Genomic DNA, 18520 nt, shown 5'->3' with positions numbered 1-18520 from the left:
GCCTGTAAGCTAAGCCACAATAAACAAGCGAACAGATGAATGCCTGCCTACATATCCTCATGGTTGCCGAGAAGGACAAAAATACTAAAAGCCCTACATGTGCACAGAGGTTTATTGTTACGAAGCCCCAAAAAAGGAAGGAACCCCTGGTTCGGGGCCTGCTCCCCCCAGGCCTTGGTTTCACCATCTGTGGAGTAAGGGTCATACTTAATAATACCAAGGCTCTTACACGCATGATGGTGCTTCTCAGAAGGCAGGGAGGAGAGCAAGAAAGGGTGGTCGGGCCAAGAGAAACCTAGAAACAGCACAGGAGTTTGGTGTGCCCAGCCAGGAGCAGAGGGCAGGCTGGGGGTCAGCAGAACAGGGAGGAGCCCCAGTGCTGCCTCTGTGAACACTCAGGTCAGAGCTGGCTTAATTCAGCTAGGACTAGGGGTCAGAGTCAGGGTCTCAGTCAAATTAAGGGCAATAGTGACCATTCACAAGTAACCAGCAGTTTACAGTTTGCATTATCTCAGCTGTGTCTCACACCAACCCTGTGATTACGACCCCTGAGAACTAAGGGCTAGAGAGGACTGGGTCTTGCCCAGGGTCACCCCATGGGTGAGCACCCAGACCCCACCCGGCCCAGCTGGTGATTGATCACTGTGAACTGCAGTAAGCCATGTTCCAGAAATCACTCTGGCTCTTTAAGGAGGAACTGAGCAGGGCCCAGGTGGCAGGCCCTGGGAGAAGAGTTCAGTGAGACAGGTAGCCACTTCCACTCATTAAAAGTTTGGCCAGACAAGCAGAGTGTGCACCCGGAGGCCAGGGGAGCCCCTTGGGGCTCAGGCCACTGCCAGACCCAGCGTCAGGCTCAGGCCACTGTAATTGGGCCCCAGGTGTCCTGCTGAGCCCTGGTCTCCAGGGCAGCCTCACAGGGCACTGAGGTCCAGCTCATTATGGTCTAATTGTGGCAAATCACTGAGTCAGCCTTAGGGACGCAGAGCCATTAGCTCAGAGCAAGAAAAGTTTGAGGCGCTGCAACTTTCTCCCACGCGGCCAAAACTTTCTCCACGGTGGCCCAAACTTTCCCAGCCCTGGGGGCCCGAGGTCCTTGTTGGTGCCTGGGTTTCTCCAGGATGCCCAGGCCCAGGTGCGCCACTGATCCATGGCCATCACACCGGGGCTGGTGTAACCCTCCCTTCTAGTCTGGTTGCCAGAGGTGCCTACTGGCTTCCTGGTGCCTCAGCCTGGGGAGGGTTGCCCTAGTTCGTCCTCCACTCCCCTCGCCATCCCAGGACACTTGGTGGGGCAGCAGCCCTGTCCATACCTGAGGATGGGATCTGGGCACCCCCAGAGCTGAGCACCACATCCATGATGGGGGAACACGTCTGGTGATAAACAGGACCATGGGCCCCCCATCCCCTGAGGCAGTCCAGAGGCCCTACCTCCGTTTGCCCATCATTTCTCACACGGCCTCAGGAGGGAGGCAGGAAGGGTGATGTAAAGATGATGACAGCAACAAACAAACATTTACTATTTCTGAGCTAAATGTCTTTTAGGCATCAATCTATGCACCCTTCAGATAAGCCCTTGAGGTGGGAATTATTAATATCATCCCTATTTCATAGATAAGTAAACTGAGACTCAGAGATAGTAAGCTCGCACACTTCATGTAAGTTCTCCCTGTATGAGCATTTCAGCTTTGAAGTGAGACTAACTTGGGCTCCAGTCTCTGCAACTTACCTAGCTGTGCGAACATACGCATTATTTAACTTCTCTAAGACTTTGTTTCTTCATCTGTAAGTCGAGAATGTCATATCTATTTCATGATATTGTGAGGTTAAACAGAACGTCTATAAACTGCCCATCACAGTCTTGGTCCAGGGTAAACATTCGTTAAATGACTGATTACTTGGTGGAATGAAAAAAGCACAGGCTTTGGGACTTCCTTGGTGGCCCAGTGGCTGAGACTCAATACTCCAAATGCAGGGGGCCCTGATTCAGTCCCTGGACAGGGAACTAGATCCTGCATGCTGCAAGTAAAAAAGAAAGAAGAAAGAAAGAAAGGGTGGGTAAACACAGGATTTGGAGCCAGCAATGCAAAAAAGTTTTTACCCCCTTGATCCATGCCAGGCTCTGTCCCATTGGAGTTGCAGTGTTAGAGGCTCTCCCTGCCCTCCCCAAGCTGGATGAGACCAGGAAACAAGTGTACTGGGAGGGGAGGAGGTCAGAAGTCGGTCTGAGATGTCACTTGGCCTCTCCAAGCCCAGCTTTATCATTTGTTAAATGATACACCTTCTCTGAAGGGTTATCGTGAGAGCTAGGTGCCAGCCCAAGTTCAGGTCCCAGCTCTGCCGCTTACTGGCTTCATGACCTTTACCTGTTTCCTTCTCTATAAACTGTGAGGGCTAACCACATAGGGGTTTTGAGGATTAGAGAGAAAGTCTTAGCCAATATTTATACAGTCCGTGCTCTGTTAGTAAGTATGCTAAATAAGTTACAGACAATACCTCATTTGATCCTCACAACATCCTTGTGAGACTTTGCTTGTATACAGCTGCATACTGCACCTAGCCTGCGGGGTGCTCAATAAATATATGTTGAATAAATGAGTGGATGGAGATAGGCTTGGTGATATTATTATGCCCATTTTTCAGTAGAGCATACTGAGGCTCAAAGAGAGAGCAAGCAACTTGTCAGGACCACGCAGAGCCAGGTCTCCTGTCCCGGGGTCTTGACCCCAGTGTGTTCTGACTGTTCAGGCTCACTCTGGGGTGGGGCGGGTGTGTGCACCAAGAATATCCAAGGATGAGGCATCTCTAGCCTGACCAGGCACAGAATGTTCCTTCCCCAGATGCAGACCCTGCAGCACAGGCCTGAAGGCAGGCAGCCTCTGCCTGATGTGGCACTTGGATGCCACCTTGTGGCTGCACTGGGCAGTGCAGGAGGCCTCATGGTGCGGAGGTATGTCAGCCCTGCGGACAGAGAGCTGTCAATCCACAGATCCTGGGTGAGGCACCCGGCCCAGACATGGAAGGAGGGAAGGCCTGGCTGTTCAAAAAGCTTCTGTCGGAGACCAAAGGACCCTCAGCGCAAAATAACTTGTTTATGGGCAGGCCAGTTGGCTCAGATGGTAATGAATCTGCCGGCAATGTAGGAGACCCGCGTTCGATCCCTGGGTCGGGAAAATCGCCTGGAGAAGGAAATGGCTACCCACGCCAGTATTCTTGCCTGGAGAATCCCATGGACAGAGGAGCCTGGACTACTATAGGCCATAGGGTTGCAAAAGAGTCAGACGTGACCAAGCAGCCAACACTTCAACTTTTTCACAGAAATAAGGGCAGGGGGTGCCCATGTGTCCAACAGGGCCCTGTGGCCTCTGATCTTCTGGACCACCAACTCCAGGCGGCCCCTCACCTGCCCTCACACACACCACACACACAGGCGCCATATCAGGCCACTTGCCAGATTTCCCACTGCCATAGCCCGAGGTCTTAGGGTCTGCAGCCTGGTGTCTTAGGACTGGGGTGTTTGGCGCAAAGGACCCTCAGAGTGGAGAGTTCCTACTCTTTCCTTAGGTATATGAGGCCCATAGTGTGTAGGTCCTGGCCAGGTGGACCCAGCACACAGGCCTCCAGGCTGTCAGGCTAGTGGATTCTCAGTAAGGACCCCCTTCTCCTACAAATCAAACAGCAGAGCAAGTACTGAGATTCAGGCATGTTGTTGCTGCTGCTGAGTCAGTCCCTAAGTTGTGTGCAACTCTTTGCAACCCCATGAACTGTAGCCCACCAGGTTCCTCGGTCCATGGGATTTCCCAGGCAAGAATACTGGAGTGGGTTGCCATTTCCTTCTCCAGGGGTTCTTCCCAACCCAGGAATCAAACCCACGTCTCCTGCATTAGCAGGTGGATTCTTTACCACTGAGCCATCAGGGAAGGCCCAGAGATTTGGGCATGCGTTTATTCAATCCGAGACCAGCCCTTATGGACTGACAGCCTATTGAGTACCCCCTTCCCATTTCCCTTTCCTGCAAGAGGTGTGGGCTACCAGCAGCCTGGACCCAGAAAAGGTTTCTCATGGGGCTGGGGACCAGAACAAGACTTGACTTCAAGCCTCAACTCTGCCACTTACTAATGCTGGGCCTTCATCAACAATAACCTCCCTGAGACTCAGATTCTTCATCTGTAAAACAGGTTTAATGATTACCTCCTGACGAAGAATTATTTTAAATGAGATATGACATGTAATACCCCAGATTTGGGGCCTGGCCAGGGCAGATATGAGTTGAATGAGCTCCTTTCCTTCAGCCCCACCAGCCAGAGAGAACCTAGAGGAGGCTGAAGCCCTCCAGCCACAACTGATAACAGAAGCCAAAGTCAGAGCCCATGCTTAGACAAATCATCTCACCCTTCAGAATCAGACAGCTGGTGCCCTGTCCCCCTCAAGCCCAGGCATTCTTCCTTTGGGCTCAAAGATGGACCCACAGGCAGGTCTGCTGACAAGAGTGTGCCTGGTACAGGTAACCACCCTGGCTAGGACTGCCCCTACCCCTTTCTCTGCCCCCCACCCTGTGCTTCAAGACTGCTATTCAAGCCCCTCTCTTTAGCCAAGACAGGGTGGACCCCAGAGTGCAGAGACCAGCCTGCTTCCTGCAGGGGAGAAGACTTGAAAGCTGCCCCACTGGGAAAGGAAGGCCTCTGTCCTGGGCCAAGGCCCACTGTGGAAGGTTTCCCCAGCCCCTTCCCAAGAGGAAGAGCTAAAGGTGGACAGGCCAGGGGTCTTCCTGAAGGGACAGAGAGCCATCTTCAAGACTGGACACAGCAAGACTGGGGGGCCATCAGGCCAAAAGAACAAGAGGAGGGAAACTGGTCTAGTCCTGGTCCTCATCCACCATATGTGAAGAGAAGAACCTACCCCAACATCCCAGTACAAAGGGACCCTCCAGCTCCCCAGCAACCAGAGAGGGCTCAGGAGCCAGGAGGAGCCAAGGGACCGGCTCCAGGCCCTGTTCTGTTACCAAGCAGCTGCATGACTGCTGGCTCCAAGCCTTAGCTCCTCTGGCTGTAAAGTGGTGCCCCCTGCCTCCCAGGTGTGATGGGGAAATCAAATCAATTGAGGAACATGAAAGAGGATAGGTCTTATGTTAGGTGTCACCTTACATCACAAAAGTAATAATAATAGATAATAGACAGGAGGAAACATTTGGAGCCAATGATGTTTATGACATAGATTAAGATGATGGTGTCATGGGTATATATTATACAATCAACTCTTGAGCAACACAGGGCTTAGAGACACACACCGTCTACACAGTTGAAAATCCACGTAAAACTTAAGAGTCGGCCCTCTTTACCCATGAATTCAACCAACTGTGAAACACTGTTGTATTTACTATTGAAGAAAATCCACATATAAGCAGACCTGTGCAGTTCAAACCTGTGTGATCCATGGGTCAATTGTACTTATCTTCAGATTCATCTGGTTGAACACATTAAACATGTACAGCTTTTAGTATGTCAATCATACCTCAATAAAGTGTTTTTTAAAAAGCTTTCCCAATTCTGAGAAATAAGAACAAAGCAGGAGGCATAATCCTCCCAGATTTCAGGAAATATTACAAAGCTACACTCATCAAAGCAGCACAGTAGTATTGGCATATCAGATGTATAGATCAATGAAGAGAATAAAGAGCATGGAAATAAAGCCACATACCTATGGTCAATTAATCTACAAAGGACATGAGAGTGTATCAATAAAATGGAGAAAAGACAATCTCTTCAGCAAGTGTTGTTGGGAAGGCTGGACAGCCACATTTAAATCAATGAAGTTAGAACACATCCTCTCACCACATGCAAAAATAAATTCAAAATGGCTTAAAGCTTTAAAGATAAGACACAATACCATAAAACTCTAGAAGAGAACATAGGCAAAACATTCTATGACATAGATTATACCAATGTTTTCTTTGGTCAGTCTCCCAGGCAAGAGAAATAAAAACAAAAATAAACAAATGGGACCTAATCAAACTTACAAACTTCTGTACAGAAAGAGAAACCATAAACCAGACAAAACGACGATCTTGAACTGGGAGAAAATATTTATGAATGATGCCACCAACAAGGGCTTAATTCCAAAATATACAAACAGCTCATACAACTTGATAACAAAAATACAGCCCAATCGAAAAATGAGCAGAAAACCTAAATAAACATCTCTCCAAAGGCACACAGACATTTTTCCAACAGGTACACAAAAAGATGCTCGATATCGCTAATTATTAAAGAAATGCAAATCAAAACTACAATGAAGTACCAGCTCATACGGGTCAGAATGGCCATCACTTAAAAGTCCACAAACAACAAATGCTGGAGAGGGTGTGGAGAAAGGAGAACCCTCCTCCATTGTCATTGAGAATGTAAACTGGTGCAGCCATTACAGAAAAAGCTATGGAGGTTCTTCAAAAAACTAAAAATAGAGAGAGCTACCATGATCCAGCAATCCCACTCCTGGGCATATCTCTGGAGAAAAACATTGCTCAAAAGGATACATGTAGCCAATGTTCAGGGCAGCACTGTTTACAGTAGCCAAGACATGGAAGCAGCCTAAATGCCCATTGACAGAGGAATGGATAAAGATGTGGTATGTATATACAATGGAATATTTAGCCATTAATTTAAAAGAATTAAATAATGCAATTTGCAGCAACATGGATCAACCTGGAGATTATCACATTATCATACTAAGTGAAGTAAGTCAGACACATGTTTGATCCCTGATCCAGGAAGATCCTGAATGCCGCAGAGCAGCTAAGCCCCAAGCCACAACTTAGCCCACATGCCTCAACAGCAGAGCCCGGCTGCCCTAGAGCCCATGCCCTGCAACAAGAGAAACCACCGCAGTGAGAAGCCTGTGCACCACACTAGAGCGTAGCCCTCCCTTACCACAACTAGAGAAAAGTCTGCACAGCCATGAAGACCCAGTACAGCCAAAAATAAACAAACAAATAAAAAAATGTTTTAATAAAATGGATAGCCAATAAGGACGTGCTTATAGCACAGGGGAAAGCTGCTCAATATTCTGTAATAACTGAAATGGGAAAAGAATTCAAAAAAGTTGTTATTGTTCAGCTGCTAAGTCATGTCCAACTCTGCAGCCCCATGGACTGCAGCATGCCAGGTGTCCCTGTCCTTCACTATCTCCTGGAGTTTGCTCAAACTCATGTCCTTTGAGTCAGTGAACAAGAGGAGACACATGTATATGTATAACTGAATCACTTTGGTGCACACCTGAAATAATACAACATTGTTAATCAACTATGCTCCAGTATAAAACAGATTTCAATAAAATAAAATAAAATTTTTCAATTAGAAAATAAATGAATATATAGATGTGTGTATGCATATCTCTGAATCACTTTATTGTAATCAGAAATTAGCACAACACTGTAAATCAACTATACTTCAATAAAATAATTTTTTTTTAAAGCTTTCTAGACGATAATCACTTGAAGCTTATTAGGAACATCAGAAGTTCGATCTAGGAGGGAAAAGGCCATGAGAGGTCACCCAGTCTAGCGCCCACCTTCCATGGACTGGGAACCAAGCTCAAGGGCACTGCTGGCACCTGTGTCGAATCTCAAGCTTCTGGACTTGCTTCTCCACGCTACCTCCTTCTCCCGTCGGTGCCCGCATGCCAAGGCCCCGGGCGCCCATGTGCTGGTGTCACGGTTGGGGTAGGGGAGAAAGACACAGGTTAGAAATTTCGAGAAGCCCTGCCCAGAGTGGGTGATGCAGCCTAGACAGACGCCTCCCCAAGTATGCTATGTGCAGGATGCTCCCACCATTCAAAAGGAGCCCACTGGAGCCACCAGCAGGCTTTCACAGGCCAGAGTGATGGGGCTCCAAGTCTCATGGGAGAGGTATGGGGAGCCCTGACCCCCTCCACTAAAAGAGAAATCTGGAGAGGAGAGTTTAGGGCTGGGGTGCCATGGGGGCCCCCAAGAAGGTGGGAGGGAGGAGAGACAGTGCACACGTGCTGCAGAGTCCTGGGTGGGAGGTGGGAGGCTACTGGGGGTCCCAGGTCAGACTGGCCTTCACAATGGGACTCAGTGTAAGTCCCAGGCTTGTGACTCCTCACACTGCAGAAACTCAAAGCAACTAGGGCAAGAGCAGTCAGGGAGGGCTTCCTGCAGCAGGTGGCACCTGAGGGCCTAGAGCAAGCCCAGACTAGATGGCAGCCCTAATGACGCTTAGGAAAGGAAGGGCAGGCCCAGCAGAGGGGTGGGCGACAAGGTGCAAGCAGATTGTCCTTGCTGGAGGGCACTGGCCCCTCCAGGAGGGGTGAGGGTGAGTGATTCGAAAGCCAACGAGGAAGCCTGGACTTTACCAGGCTGGCAGTCCCGAGTCTCCGCAGAGAACCTTGGCCAGGGTGACAAGGCCAGGTCTGCTTTCTCGACTGATCCTTCTGGCAGCAGTGCTGGCGTGGGACTGGAGGGGATGGAGGAGCTAGGTCAAGCATGAAGCTTAGAGGAGACCTGTGAATAGGCTTCAGGAGTCAGAGCAGGGAGGAGACTGCGGGTGGAATTGGCCAGACTTGGGACGGAACAGATGAAGGGGAGTGAGGGAGCGGGACAAGCAGGGCAATGTCCTGTAACTGACCCGGGCTGTGAGGTGGACTTCCTGAGAAAGCAGATGGGGAGGAGGAACAGGCAGGGCACAGGAGCGGGGGGAGCAGTGGGGTCAGGGGAGGTCACGTTGTGCTGCCCCTGGTGTGGCATCCTGGTGACGATGCACAGGGCCCCAGAGGTGCCCCCGTTCCCTTGTCACCCCCCACCCCGTGCTCTGCAGATGCAACACCACACACTGTCACTCAATGTCCCCACAGGAGGGTGTCCCAGCCTGAGGAGGACCCCAAGCCTGCCCCGGAAAGTTCAGACCTAAGAGGGGGTACCTCCTCAGCCTGAACTGCTCACCCTCCTCCCCCACCCCACCCCAGCTTGTCTCTTTTCTAAGCCAAGGCTGGAAGCTCATCTCGTCCAGGAAGCCTTTGTGGCTTAGCCCTGCTCCACACACAGGGCTGAGTTCTCACCTTTCTGAGTAGCTGCTCCAGACCAGAAAGGCTCCCTGAGGGCACCCTGACTCCCCGACCCTGGGTGTCACACACACCCCTCCCTTGCTGCACCCCTCTGCACCCAGAGCCTGCCCAGGCCAAGGCCCCCTCAATGTTCCTCTCTCGTTCTTTTGAACCCCACATACGGAGGCTGTCATAGGTTGAATGGTGGCCCCCAAAAAGGCCTAAGCCCTAACCCTTGGAACCTATGAATGTGACATTACTTGGGAAAAGGGTCTTTGCAGATGTGATTGGATTAGGGATCTTCATATGAGATCATCCCAGATTATCCAGGTGGGCCCTGATCGAACGTCCTTATGAAAACAGACAAGACCCTGTGAAGACGAAGGCAGAGCTGGGAAAACAAGCCAAGGAAACACCAGAAGCACGGCCCTGCCCACTCCTAATCTTAAGACCTCTGCCCTCCAGAACCAGAGGGGACAGGCTTCCGCTGTTTTAAGGCAGTTTCCAGTTAGCAGCAGTTTGTATGGCAGCCCTCGGACACTAACACGAAGGCTCAAAAACAGCAAGCAAACAGCTCAGACAAGGCCGCGCTGGCCACAGTGTGTGCTGGCCCAGCTCTGCACCCTGCAGGAGCTGCCAGTCCTGAGGGAGACAGACTTGTCTGGGCTCCTGCCTCAGGCCTGGGCCCTGCCCCTCAGGAGACTCATGGACAAATGGGGGAGCCCGGTCAGGGGACAAGAGATCCCAAGTTGGAGAGGCACAGGAGGTCCACTCAGTAGTGTGAGGAACCCCTCCTCTTGGCAAACCTCCCCCTTGGGCCTGGGGATGAGCAGGATTTAGAGGGCCCCCACTGCTCTGAAAGCCTCCCAGCCCTGACTGCCCCCCACCCTCTGGCCACCTCTGAGTGCCCTGCTGCCAGCTCCACCCTACAGTGGTGAAACAAGCCCAGGTCAGGGGAGATGCTCCTGGGCTCCAGACCACACCTCCTTGATCGGTTCCGGCCCTCGCCACCATGTCTGAGGCTTTGGGATCAACCATGCCCACCGTCATCACCATTGCCTCCTCCTCTCTGCCTCTGTGGCTGCTTCCAGACCTTCCAGATCTGGTTCAAATGTCCCCTCCTCCATGAAGCCTTCCCTGACTGGGCCAGAGCAGTGACCAGAGATGAGGCGAGGTGGAAAGAGCCATATCTGGGTCAGATGACCCAGCCCAGCATTGCCACAGGTCTGCTGAGTGAACTTGGATAGGTGCCCTCAAGTCTCTAACTCTACATGGTCCCCTTCTAAATGCCGTGTAATCTCCTTACTTTAGCAGGCCCTCTTACAACCTCTTCCCCTGCTACCAGTTCCTACCTTTATCCCAGAAACATCATCTAAGTACCACCTATCCTTACACGTGTACACCCGTGGCGGATTCTTGTTGATGTATGGCAAAACCAATACAATACTGTAAAGTAATTAGCCTCCAATTAAAATAAATAAATTTAAATTTAAAAAAAATAAAATAAAAACATCCAACAGGTAAAAAAAATTAAATTATTTGCCAGCAAAAAAAACAAAGCCTACTATGAGCACATAATAGGTATTCAATACAAGTTGCACTTCGGACTCTTGACTCCCCATCGCTGACGTGTAGAGCCTGCTTGCCAGACTGACCAGCATCCTGTATCCACTCCCTGACCTGCTTTGGCAGAGCCACCCTGGGGCAGGCTGCAGCCTGAGTTTGGGGTGTGAGGACAGAATTCCCCCTGTTTGTGGTGAGTTACACCTCTTAGCTCCAAAGCAGGGGCCATGGGTAGCCCAGATCAATAGGAAGGGCCTGGCCTGGATGTCAGGAGACCAGGCTCCAAGCTGGTCCCATGGAGGCCCTCGGACACCAGGGAGTAGTCAGAGGGTACTGCCCACTGGCTGAGCTGGAGCCTAGGCTCCAGGGGAGACGAGTAGGGGTACATAGAGTTGCACTGTGGGAGCCCCACTGCTTCTCTCCGCTTCTGCCTGACTGTGCTGGGTGAGTATCACCTCTGGGGGCAGCCCAGGGAGGCTGTGGGGTCTTCACTGGAGGCTCTGACCAGGGAGAGGGTGGCAGGAGTGGAGACAAGCAGGGCTGGCACAAGGAAGGAGGACAGCTGAGCCTCACATCCCTGGCTGTCATCGCCTGTCTCTGGACAATCACACAACTAGCCCCCGTCCACACCAACGTGCCCCCTCCGCAGCCCCAGGTCTTCTCAGAAAGAAATCCTTTTCTTTTTCTTATCCCCCTAGAAAATCAGTTGCTTTCTTTTTAATTTATTAATCTATTTTGGGCTGCGTGGGGTCTTAGTTACAGCATGCGGGATCTTCATTGCGGCATGCAGGTTTCCCTCTAGATATGGCATGTGGGCTCCAGAGCTCATGGGCTCTGTAGTAGGGCCTGGGGGATCAGCAGTTGCAGTGCGCGTGGGCTTATTTGCCCCGCAGCATATCCCCCCCAGAGATCAAACCTGGCGTCTTCTGCATTGGAAGGCAGATTCTTAACCACTGGGCCGTCAGGGAAGTCCCCAAAGGGAACCTTTTTCTAAACCTAATCTGGAGACTTCCTTTTTGAAACTGAGTCTCAATAGTGGAAAATCAGCCGGAGTTTAATTCATCCTCTCATTTCCACTCTGCCATCTTCTTTTTTCTTATCATTTTCTTCCACAGGACTCTCACCAAGCCCAGGTGTCTCCCTTGAGGTGTGGTGACTGTGAGAGGCACCTGGGCTTTGGCATTCTAATCCCACCCCCACCAATTCTGGGCTTGATGTCATTAGGCTATTTGCACCCCACTGCCCGCCCCCACCAAATTCCAACTCTCAGGTTAGATGGCCTCTCTTCTGGGGAGCTTTCCCTGCCCCAGAGGCTGAGTTAGACATCTCCCTGGGCTCCACAGCTCTCTGCTTCTCCCCCTATTGGACTCCAAGCTTCTTGGGCACTGAAACCACATCTGATACACCCATGAAGCCCCCGTGCCTAACAGAGTGCCCGGCACATGGTGAACATCCCAAAATATGTTGAATAAAAAAAAAAAGGATGGCTTCATACATCTGTCAGTTGTATAAACTGCCTACTAGACACTGTGGCTACTAAATGAGATGGAAACTGTATGTGAGCACAAAAGAGGAAACAGACCATGGTAGGGCCTGAAAAATGTGTTAGTTTTTCTTCTGCTCCTTCCTATCAAAGCAACCTCAAGAAGAAAACTGTCCCTCAGAGTTAGGACACAGCTGGGACCAAGGGGCTGACACTACACAAAGAGAGGTTTCAAGCCTGACAACTGGGTGAAACACCCACTCACGGACCCACGGCCTGAGATACAGTAGGAAGCATCTGGATGAGCAGCTGTGCAGGCTGAGGGCACTCGCATCAGGGAAGGAGGTGAACGATACACAAGATGAGCCCTACAGGCTTCCACAGTGTGTGGCTGTGAATTCATGATTCTCAATGTTCGTTTAGGTCACAGAGGCCTGGAAAGGGGATGGGAGGAGGGGCCATCTGCCCAGGACTGGATAGTTAGAGCTTGCTGCCCCCAGGCACTGGGAGGTTGGCAGTTCCCATCTTCCTTTTAAGTCCCTTGGATGCAAATAGAAAATCTTCCCTCTCTGATGGCCTTCATTTCTGAGGCTCTAATCTCACCTTCTGCATTTTGATGTTAATGAGGCAGTTGCCCAGCAGTGAGTGCAATCAGCAGTGAGAATAGGAGCCTCTGTTATGAGATTCAGTCTGTGTGGAACCGTATCTCCAGAAGAGGGTATGTTCAGGCATCCCAGTGTGTGTCACTGAGTATTTCAGTGAGTCTCTGTATTTGTTTTCACACACACCCTAGAGGATGACAGTTCTTACTCCACAGTGTGATTTGAGATGAGCTACAAGACCTTTGGAGATGGTGAAGGCCAGGGGAGCCTGGCATGCTGCAGTCCATGGGTTTGCAAAGAGTCGGACATGACTGAGTGACTGAATGACAACAACATGAACTACATGAGTGTGACTCAAAATATCACCGGTTTACATGTTCATTCTTTGGGTTAGGGTATTTAATCACCCTACTGAAATGCAAATCACCCTGTAGGAGTCTATGCTAATGAATTATAAATTCTTTGTGAGATGGGCAAGTCACCAGAAGAATGTAATTTTCCAAGTTTACTTATGCTATGCTATGCTATGCTATGCTAAGTCACTTTAGTCGTGTCCTACTCTGTGCGACCCCATAGACGGCAGCCCACCAGGCTCCCCCGTCCCTGGGATTCTCCAGGCAAGAACACTGGAGTGGGTTGCCATTTCCTTCTCCAATGCATGAAAGTGAAATATTCTAGAAATAGAATTTTAAAAAGAAACTGAATCAATTCATCATGAAGCTGGCATAACTATGATAACAAAACCTCATAAAGAGATAAAGATAGTTCAAAAAAAAAAAAAAAAAACCCTATAGATCTATTCTAAATAAAATGCTAGCAAATTAATTTCAGTAGTATTTAAAAATATAATCACTATGTATTTTATCTACTTGTCAATGGGTCAAATTTTAAAAGCGTTGGCCCATTATTATCGATGCCAAAAAAGCATTTGAAAACATTAAATACAGACTCAAATTTTTTCATTATTAAAACTAACAGCAAGAAGATACTTCATTAATATGAAAATAATACCTATCTCAAACCAATAAGCAACATCATATTTAACATAGAAACAGAATCTTTAATAAAATTGAGGGAAAATAAATACACCTTTTCTTATGATTACTTTTTAATGTTATTCTAGAAGTTCTGGTTTCTGAAATGAGATGTAAAACCAGAAATGAAAGTCCAATTATTATTTTTTTAAAAGAAAAAAATAATTCTCCCTTGTGTGTGTGTCCAGTTCAGTCGTGCCTGACTCTTTGTGACCCCATGGACTCTTGCCCACGAGGCTCCTCTGTCCCAGGCAATAATACTGGAGTGGGTTGCCATTTCTTCTCCAGAGGATCTTCCTGACCCAGAGATGGAATCCGCGTCTCTTGTGTCTCCTGAATTGCAGGCCAATTCCTTACCACTAGCACCACCTGGGAAGCCCAGTTCTCCCTTAAATACCCAATAAAATCAACTGAAATGTTTTTAACTAATAAGAGAAGTTTTTAAGTAGCAGTATATAAGATAAATGGACAAAATTGTAAACTTCTATATAAGCTTGTTGCCAATTCAAAAAATATAATAGAAAATTATTATATTCTCAATGATAACAAATTGCAAAATACCTAGGATTTTAACAATAAACTATTGGAGACCCATTCATTATTCAACCAACACTTACTGTCTCCTATATGTCAGGTTTGGTATTAGGTTCCTGGAATATAAATGTGAATGAAGTGAACAGAATTCCTGCCGTCACAGACTTACACAAATAACAGAAAACTGCTGAGAGACATAAATCAAGACTTGAAGACTTAGAACACCATACTTGATACTAGATGGAAAGACTGAATATTGTCAAGATTAGTCCTCTGCAGATTAATTCATAGATTTAATGAAATTCCAATTTTTAAAATGCACAATGAGATTATTTTAGAAATTGGCAAAATGATTATAAAGGTTGGGAGAATGAAACGAAAATAACAAAAAAAGTTTAACAAAAGTACTTGTAAAGATAAGTTTTATTAGAAATTAAAATAAATGATGAAGTTATGGTAATCAATAAAATACAGTACTCTTACAACTTAGTAGTAAAAGATAACTAAGTTAAAAATGAACAAAGAATTTGAATAGACACTTCTTAAAAAAATACAAATGGCCAATATGCACATGAAAAGATTCTTAACACCGTCAACCCTCAGAAAAACACAAACCAGGGATTTTCCTTCGTCCAGTGATTAAGACTCTGTGCTTTAAAAGCAAGAGGGGCTGGTCAGGCAACTAAGGTCTCACATGCTGCACCACAAAGCCAAAACAAAAAGGAAAAGAAAAACACAAGTCAAAACCACTAGGATAGCCAGAATAATAAAGAGAGGTAATAAGTATTAGCGAGGATATGGAGAAAATGGAATGCTCATCCATTGTTGGTGTGAATTTAAAATGGTGCAGCTGCCTTCGAAAACAATCTGGTAGTTCCTCAATTGAGGTGGTTCCACAATTCCACTCCTAGGTATTTCCAAGAGAAATGAAAACATATGTTTACACCAAAGCTTGTACATGAGTGTTCAGAGAATTCATAATACCCTAAATGTGGAGACAGCCCAAATGTCTATCAGCTGATGAGTGGATCAATAAAATGTGATATAGCCATACTATGGAATATTATTCAGCCATTTAAAAAGAATGGCATACTGATACATGCTATAGCATGGATGAACCTTAAAAACATTATACTAAGTGAGAAAAAACAGCCATAAAAGAGCACATGTTGTATGATTCCATTAATATCAATTGTTCAAAGTAGGCACATTCACTGACTCAGAAAGTAGATTAGTGATTGGGTTACATAGGGCTGAGGGGGTTGGGGAAAAATAGGGGTACCAGGTTTCTATTTGGGCTGATGACAATGTTGATTGTGGTAATAGTTGCACAACTCTGTGAATTTACTAAAAACCATTGATGTGTACATGTCAATGTGCATATGTGAATTATATCTCGATAGAGCTTTATTTTTTAAATAGCATGGTACAATTTTTAAATTAATAAATAAATTTTAAAAATAAAAAATAGCATGGCATTGGCACAAGAACAGACTATCACTACCTATAAAACAACCACTTCACATGTCAGAACTTAATCCAGGATAAAGATTGTGACACAAAGCAGTGTAGGAAATGACACAAGAACAATTATTTAGCTCCCTGGGAGAAAAATATCAAGTTAGATCATGACTTAATGTCACATAGCAAAGTGAATTTCATGTGTATCAAAACTTAATTAAAAAAATTAAGCCGTGCTTTAAAGAAGAACAAAATACAGTATACTATCTTTTGATCTTTGAATGAGAATCATTCTAATAAACCAAGAAAAGAACTCACGAAGAGGTGTCTAGAGATTTAATTTTATAAATTTAAAACTCTTAGTCTTAATATCATAAATAAGATAAAAATACTAACAAGGGACTTCCCTGGTGGTCCAGTGGCTAAGACTCTACACTCCCAATGCAGATGGCCCAGGTTCAACCCCTGGTCAGGGAACTCAATCCCACAGGCCGCAACTAAAGACACCATGTGCAGCAACTGAGACCCAGCACAACCTAAATAAATAAACAAACAAATATTTTTAAAACAATACTAACAAGATTTGGAAAATCTGTTTCAATGGGTAAAAGGGGAAACAATGATTTTAAACTGTTAAGAGAAACAATCCCTAGTAGTGCATGGGCAAAAGATAGGAGTAGAAAATTCACATGTGGGAACGGAATCCCACATGCCACAACTAAAAGGCAGCATGCAAGTTAACATGAGATAGTATTTTCACCATCAAAGGATTAATTTTTGTACTCAAGGCAGTTTAGTACTAGCACCAATGACAAGACTGACAACGTTCTTGGAAATCTACTTGCACCTTCATAAATGTTCATATTATATGATGCCAATAATTCTACATCTAAAATCTACCTTGAAGAATTTATTTGAAATGCAAAGATTTATCCACAGATGCATATCTCATTAAATAATGAGCTTTAGTCTGTCATTTTTTCTCTAGGGATATTGGAGATTCATGAAGATCAAAACCTAGGAAAGCTGGGGCAAGCCCTAGTGGGTGCAGAAACCAGGCCTCCTGCCCCTCTTTTCTCCCCAGAGCCATCCCACTCCCCAGGGAAGATGTCATCATGGACCAACGGCAGCTCCAACCTGTCCTATACCAGCTTCGTCCTGCTGGGCTTCCCGGGGCTGAAGGAGTCCCGAGCTCTCCTGGTGCTGCCCTTCCTCAGCATCTACCTGGTGATCGTCTCTGCCAATGCCCTGGTCATCCACACGGTGGTGGCCCAGAGGAGCCTGCACCAGCCCATGTACCTGCTCATAGCTCTGCTCCTGGCTGTCAACATCTGTGCCGCCACCACTGTAGTGCCTGCCATGCTGCTCAGCTTCTCCTCCCGATTCAGCCGCATCTCCCTAGCTCGCTGCCTGGTCCAGATGTTCTGCATCTACTTCCTCATTGTCTTTGACTGCAACATCCTCCTGGTTATGGCTCTGGACCGCTATGTCGCCATCTGCTACCCTCTCCGCTACCCAGAGATAGTGACAGGTCAGTTGCTGGCTGGCCTGGTGGGGGCGGCAGCTGCCAGGAGCACTTGCATTGTGGCTCCAGTGGTGGCGCTGGCCTCCAGGGTTCGTTTCTGCCGCTCAGATGTGATCCACCACTTTGCCTGTGAGCACATGGCCCTGATGAAGCTTTCCTGTGGGGATATCTCCCTAAACAAGACTGTGGGGCTCACTGTCCGCATCTTCAACAGAGTCCTGGACATGCTGCTGCTAGGAGCCTCCTACTCCCGCATCATCCATGCAGCCTTTCGAATTTCATCAGGCAGAGCACGTTCAAAAGCCCTGAACACCTGCGGCTCCCACCTGCTGGTCATCTTCACCGTCTACGCGTCCACCATGTCCTCATCCATCGTCTACCGCGTGGCCCGCACTGCCTCCCAGGATGTGCACAACCTGCTCAGTGCCTTCTACCTGCTGCTTCCATGTCTGCTCAATCCCATCATCTATGGGGCCAGGACCAAGGAAATCAGGCAGCATCTGGCAACTGCCTTCCAACGGGCACAACACCAGGTCTCCAGTGAGAAGCTCCAGCCCCTGCCCTGACATAGGGAGCTTCCTGCCTGACTCGCCATGACTTGTAGGCCCTAATCACTCTCACTATCACGTAGGTAAATGTGCAAGTGACCCATCCCTGCTGTATGTAGGTTTTGGCTGTCTACAGTCATCTTTGAGAATCTTCTAGACATATTCTGAAAACTGGCTATTCATCCAGAGTTCCACAGTAACCAACTTCAAAATAAGCTTCTGTCACTCGTTTCTCAATTTTCTCCCCTTCTTTCTGCATGTAGTTTTCATTCATTCATTCATTCATTCACCAGACATCTAGTACACATACATCATGTTAGCCACACACTTGAAAGAAAAAAATTGTTTTCTCCCCTGAAAGAGGTCCCAATCTAGCACGCTGTAAAGGCATGTAATGGTCAATAATAGCTTTATGAACAAAATTCTGTGGAAATATATAGGAAGGGCAATCACTGACATGGAACACTTCACAGAGAAGATGAATCTGGCTTGTGTTTGAAGGATAAGGTAAGGTGTTCACTGGAGAGGAAGGAGATGGAAAGAAAAAAGGCACTCTAGACCAGAGGAACAGCATAGTGAGCCACAGAGGCTCACCATGAGCATAGAAATCAGAGCATAGAGATCAGAAACTCCACAGCAGCCCCCACAGAGTGAGCACGGGGGTCTGGTGGGAAGTGAGGGTGGGTTGGCAGGCAGATAAATAGAGGCCAGATGATA

At 47.5% G+C, this 18520-nt stretch overlaps 1 protein-coding gene and 1 non-coding gene across 2 annotated transcripts; both read left to right on the top strand.

Annotated features, from left to right (window-relative positions):
• Positions 1-16134: 16134 nt before the first annotated feature.
• TRNAG-CCC lies at positions 16135-16207 on the top strand. The gene has a single exon. It is a non-coding gene; the product is annotated as a tRNA-Gly (tRNA).
• Positions 16208-16837: 630 nt separating this feature from the next.
• Positions 16838-17821, top strand: LOC113905637 (olfactory receptor 52K1-like). Its single transcript, XM_027563194.1, has one exon. It carries the CDS (start codon positions 16838-16840, stop codon positions 17819-17821), a length of 984 nt encoding a protein of 327 aa, XP_027418995.1.
• Positions 17822-18520: the final 699 nt, after the last annotated feature.

Source organism: Bos indicus x Bos taurus, chromosome 15 (genome assembly GCF_003369695.1).
Source record: "Bos indicus x Bos taurus breed Angus x Brahman F1 hybrid chromosome 15, Bos_hybrid_MaternalHap_v2.0, whole genome shotgun sequence".
Classification (NCBI taxonomy): Eukaryota; Metazoa; Chordata; class Mammalia; order Artiodactyla; family Bovidae; genus Bos; species Bos indicus x Bos taurus.
Note: the sequence above shows the minus strand (reverse complement) of the source record. Positions and strands in the feature narration are given on the sequence as shown.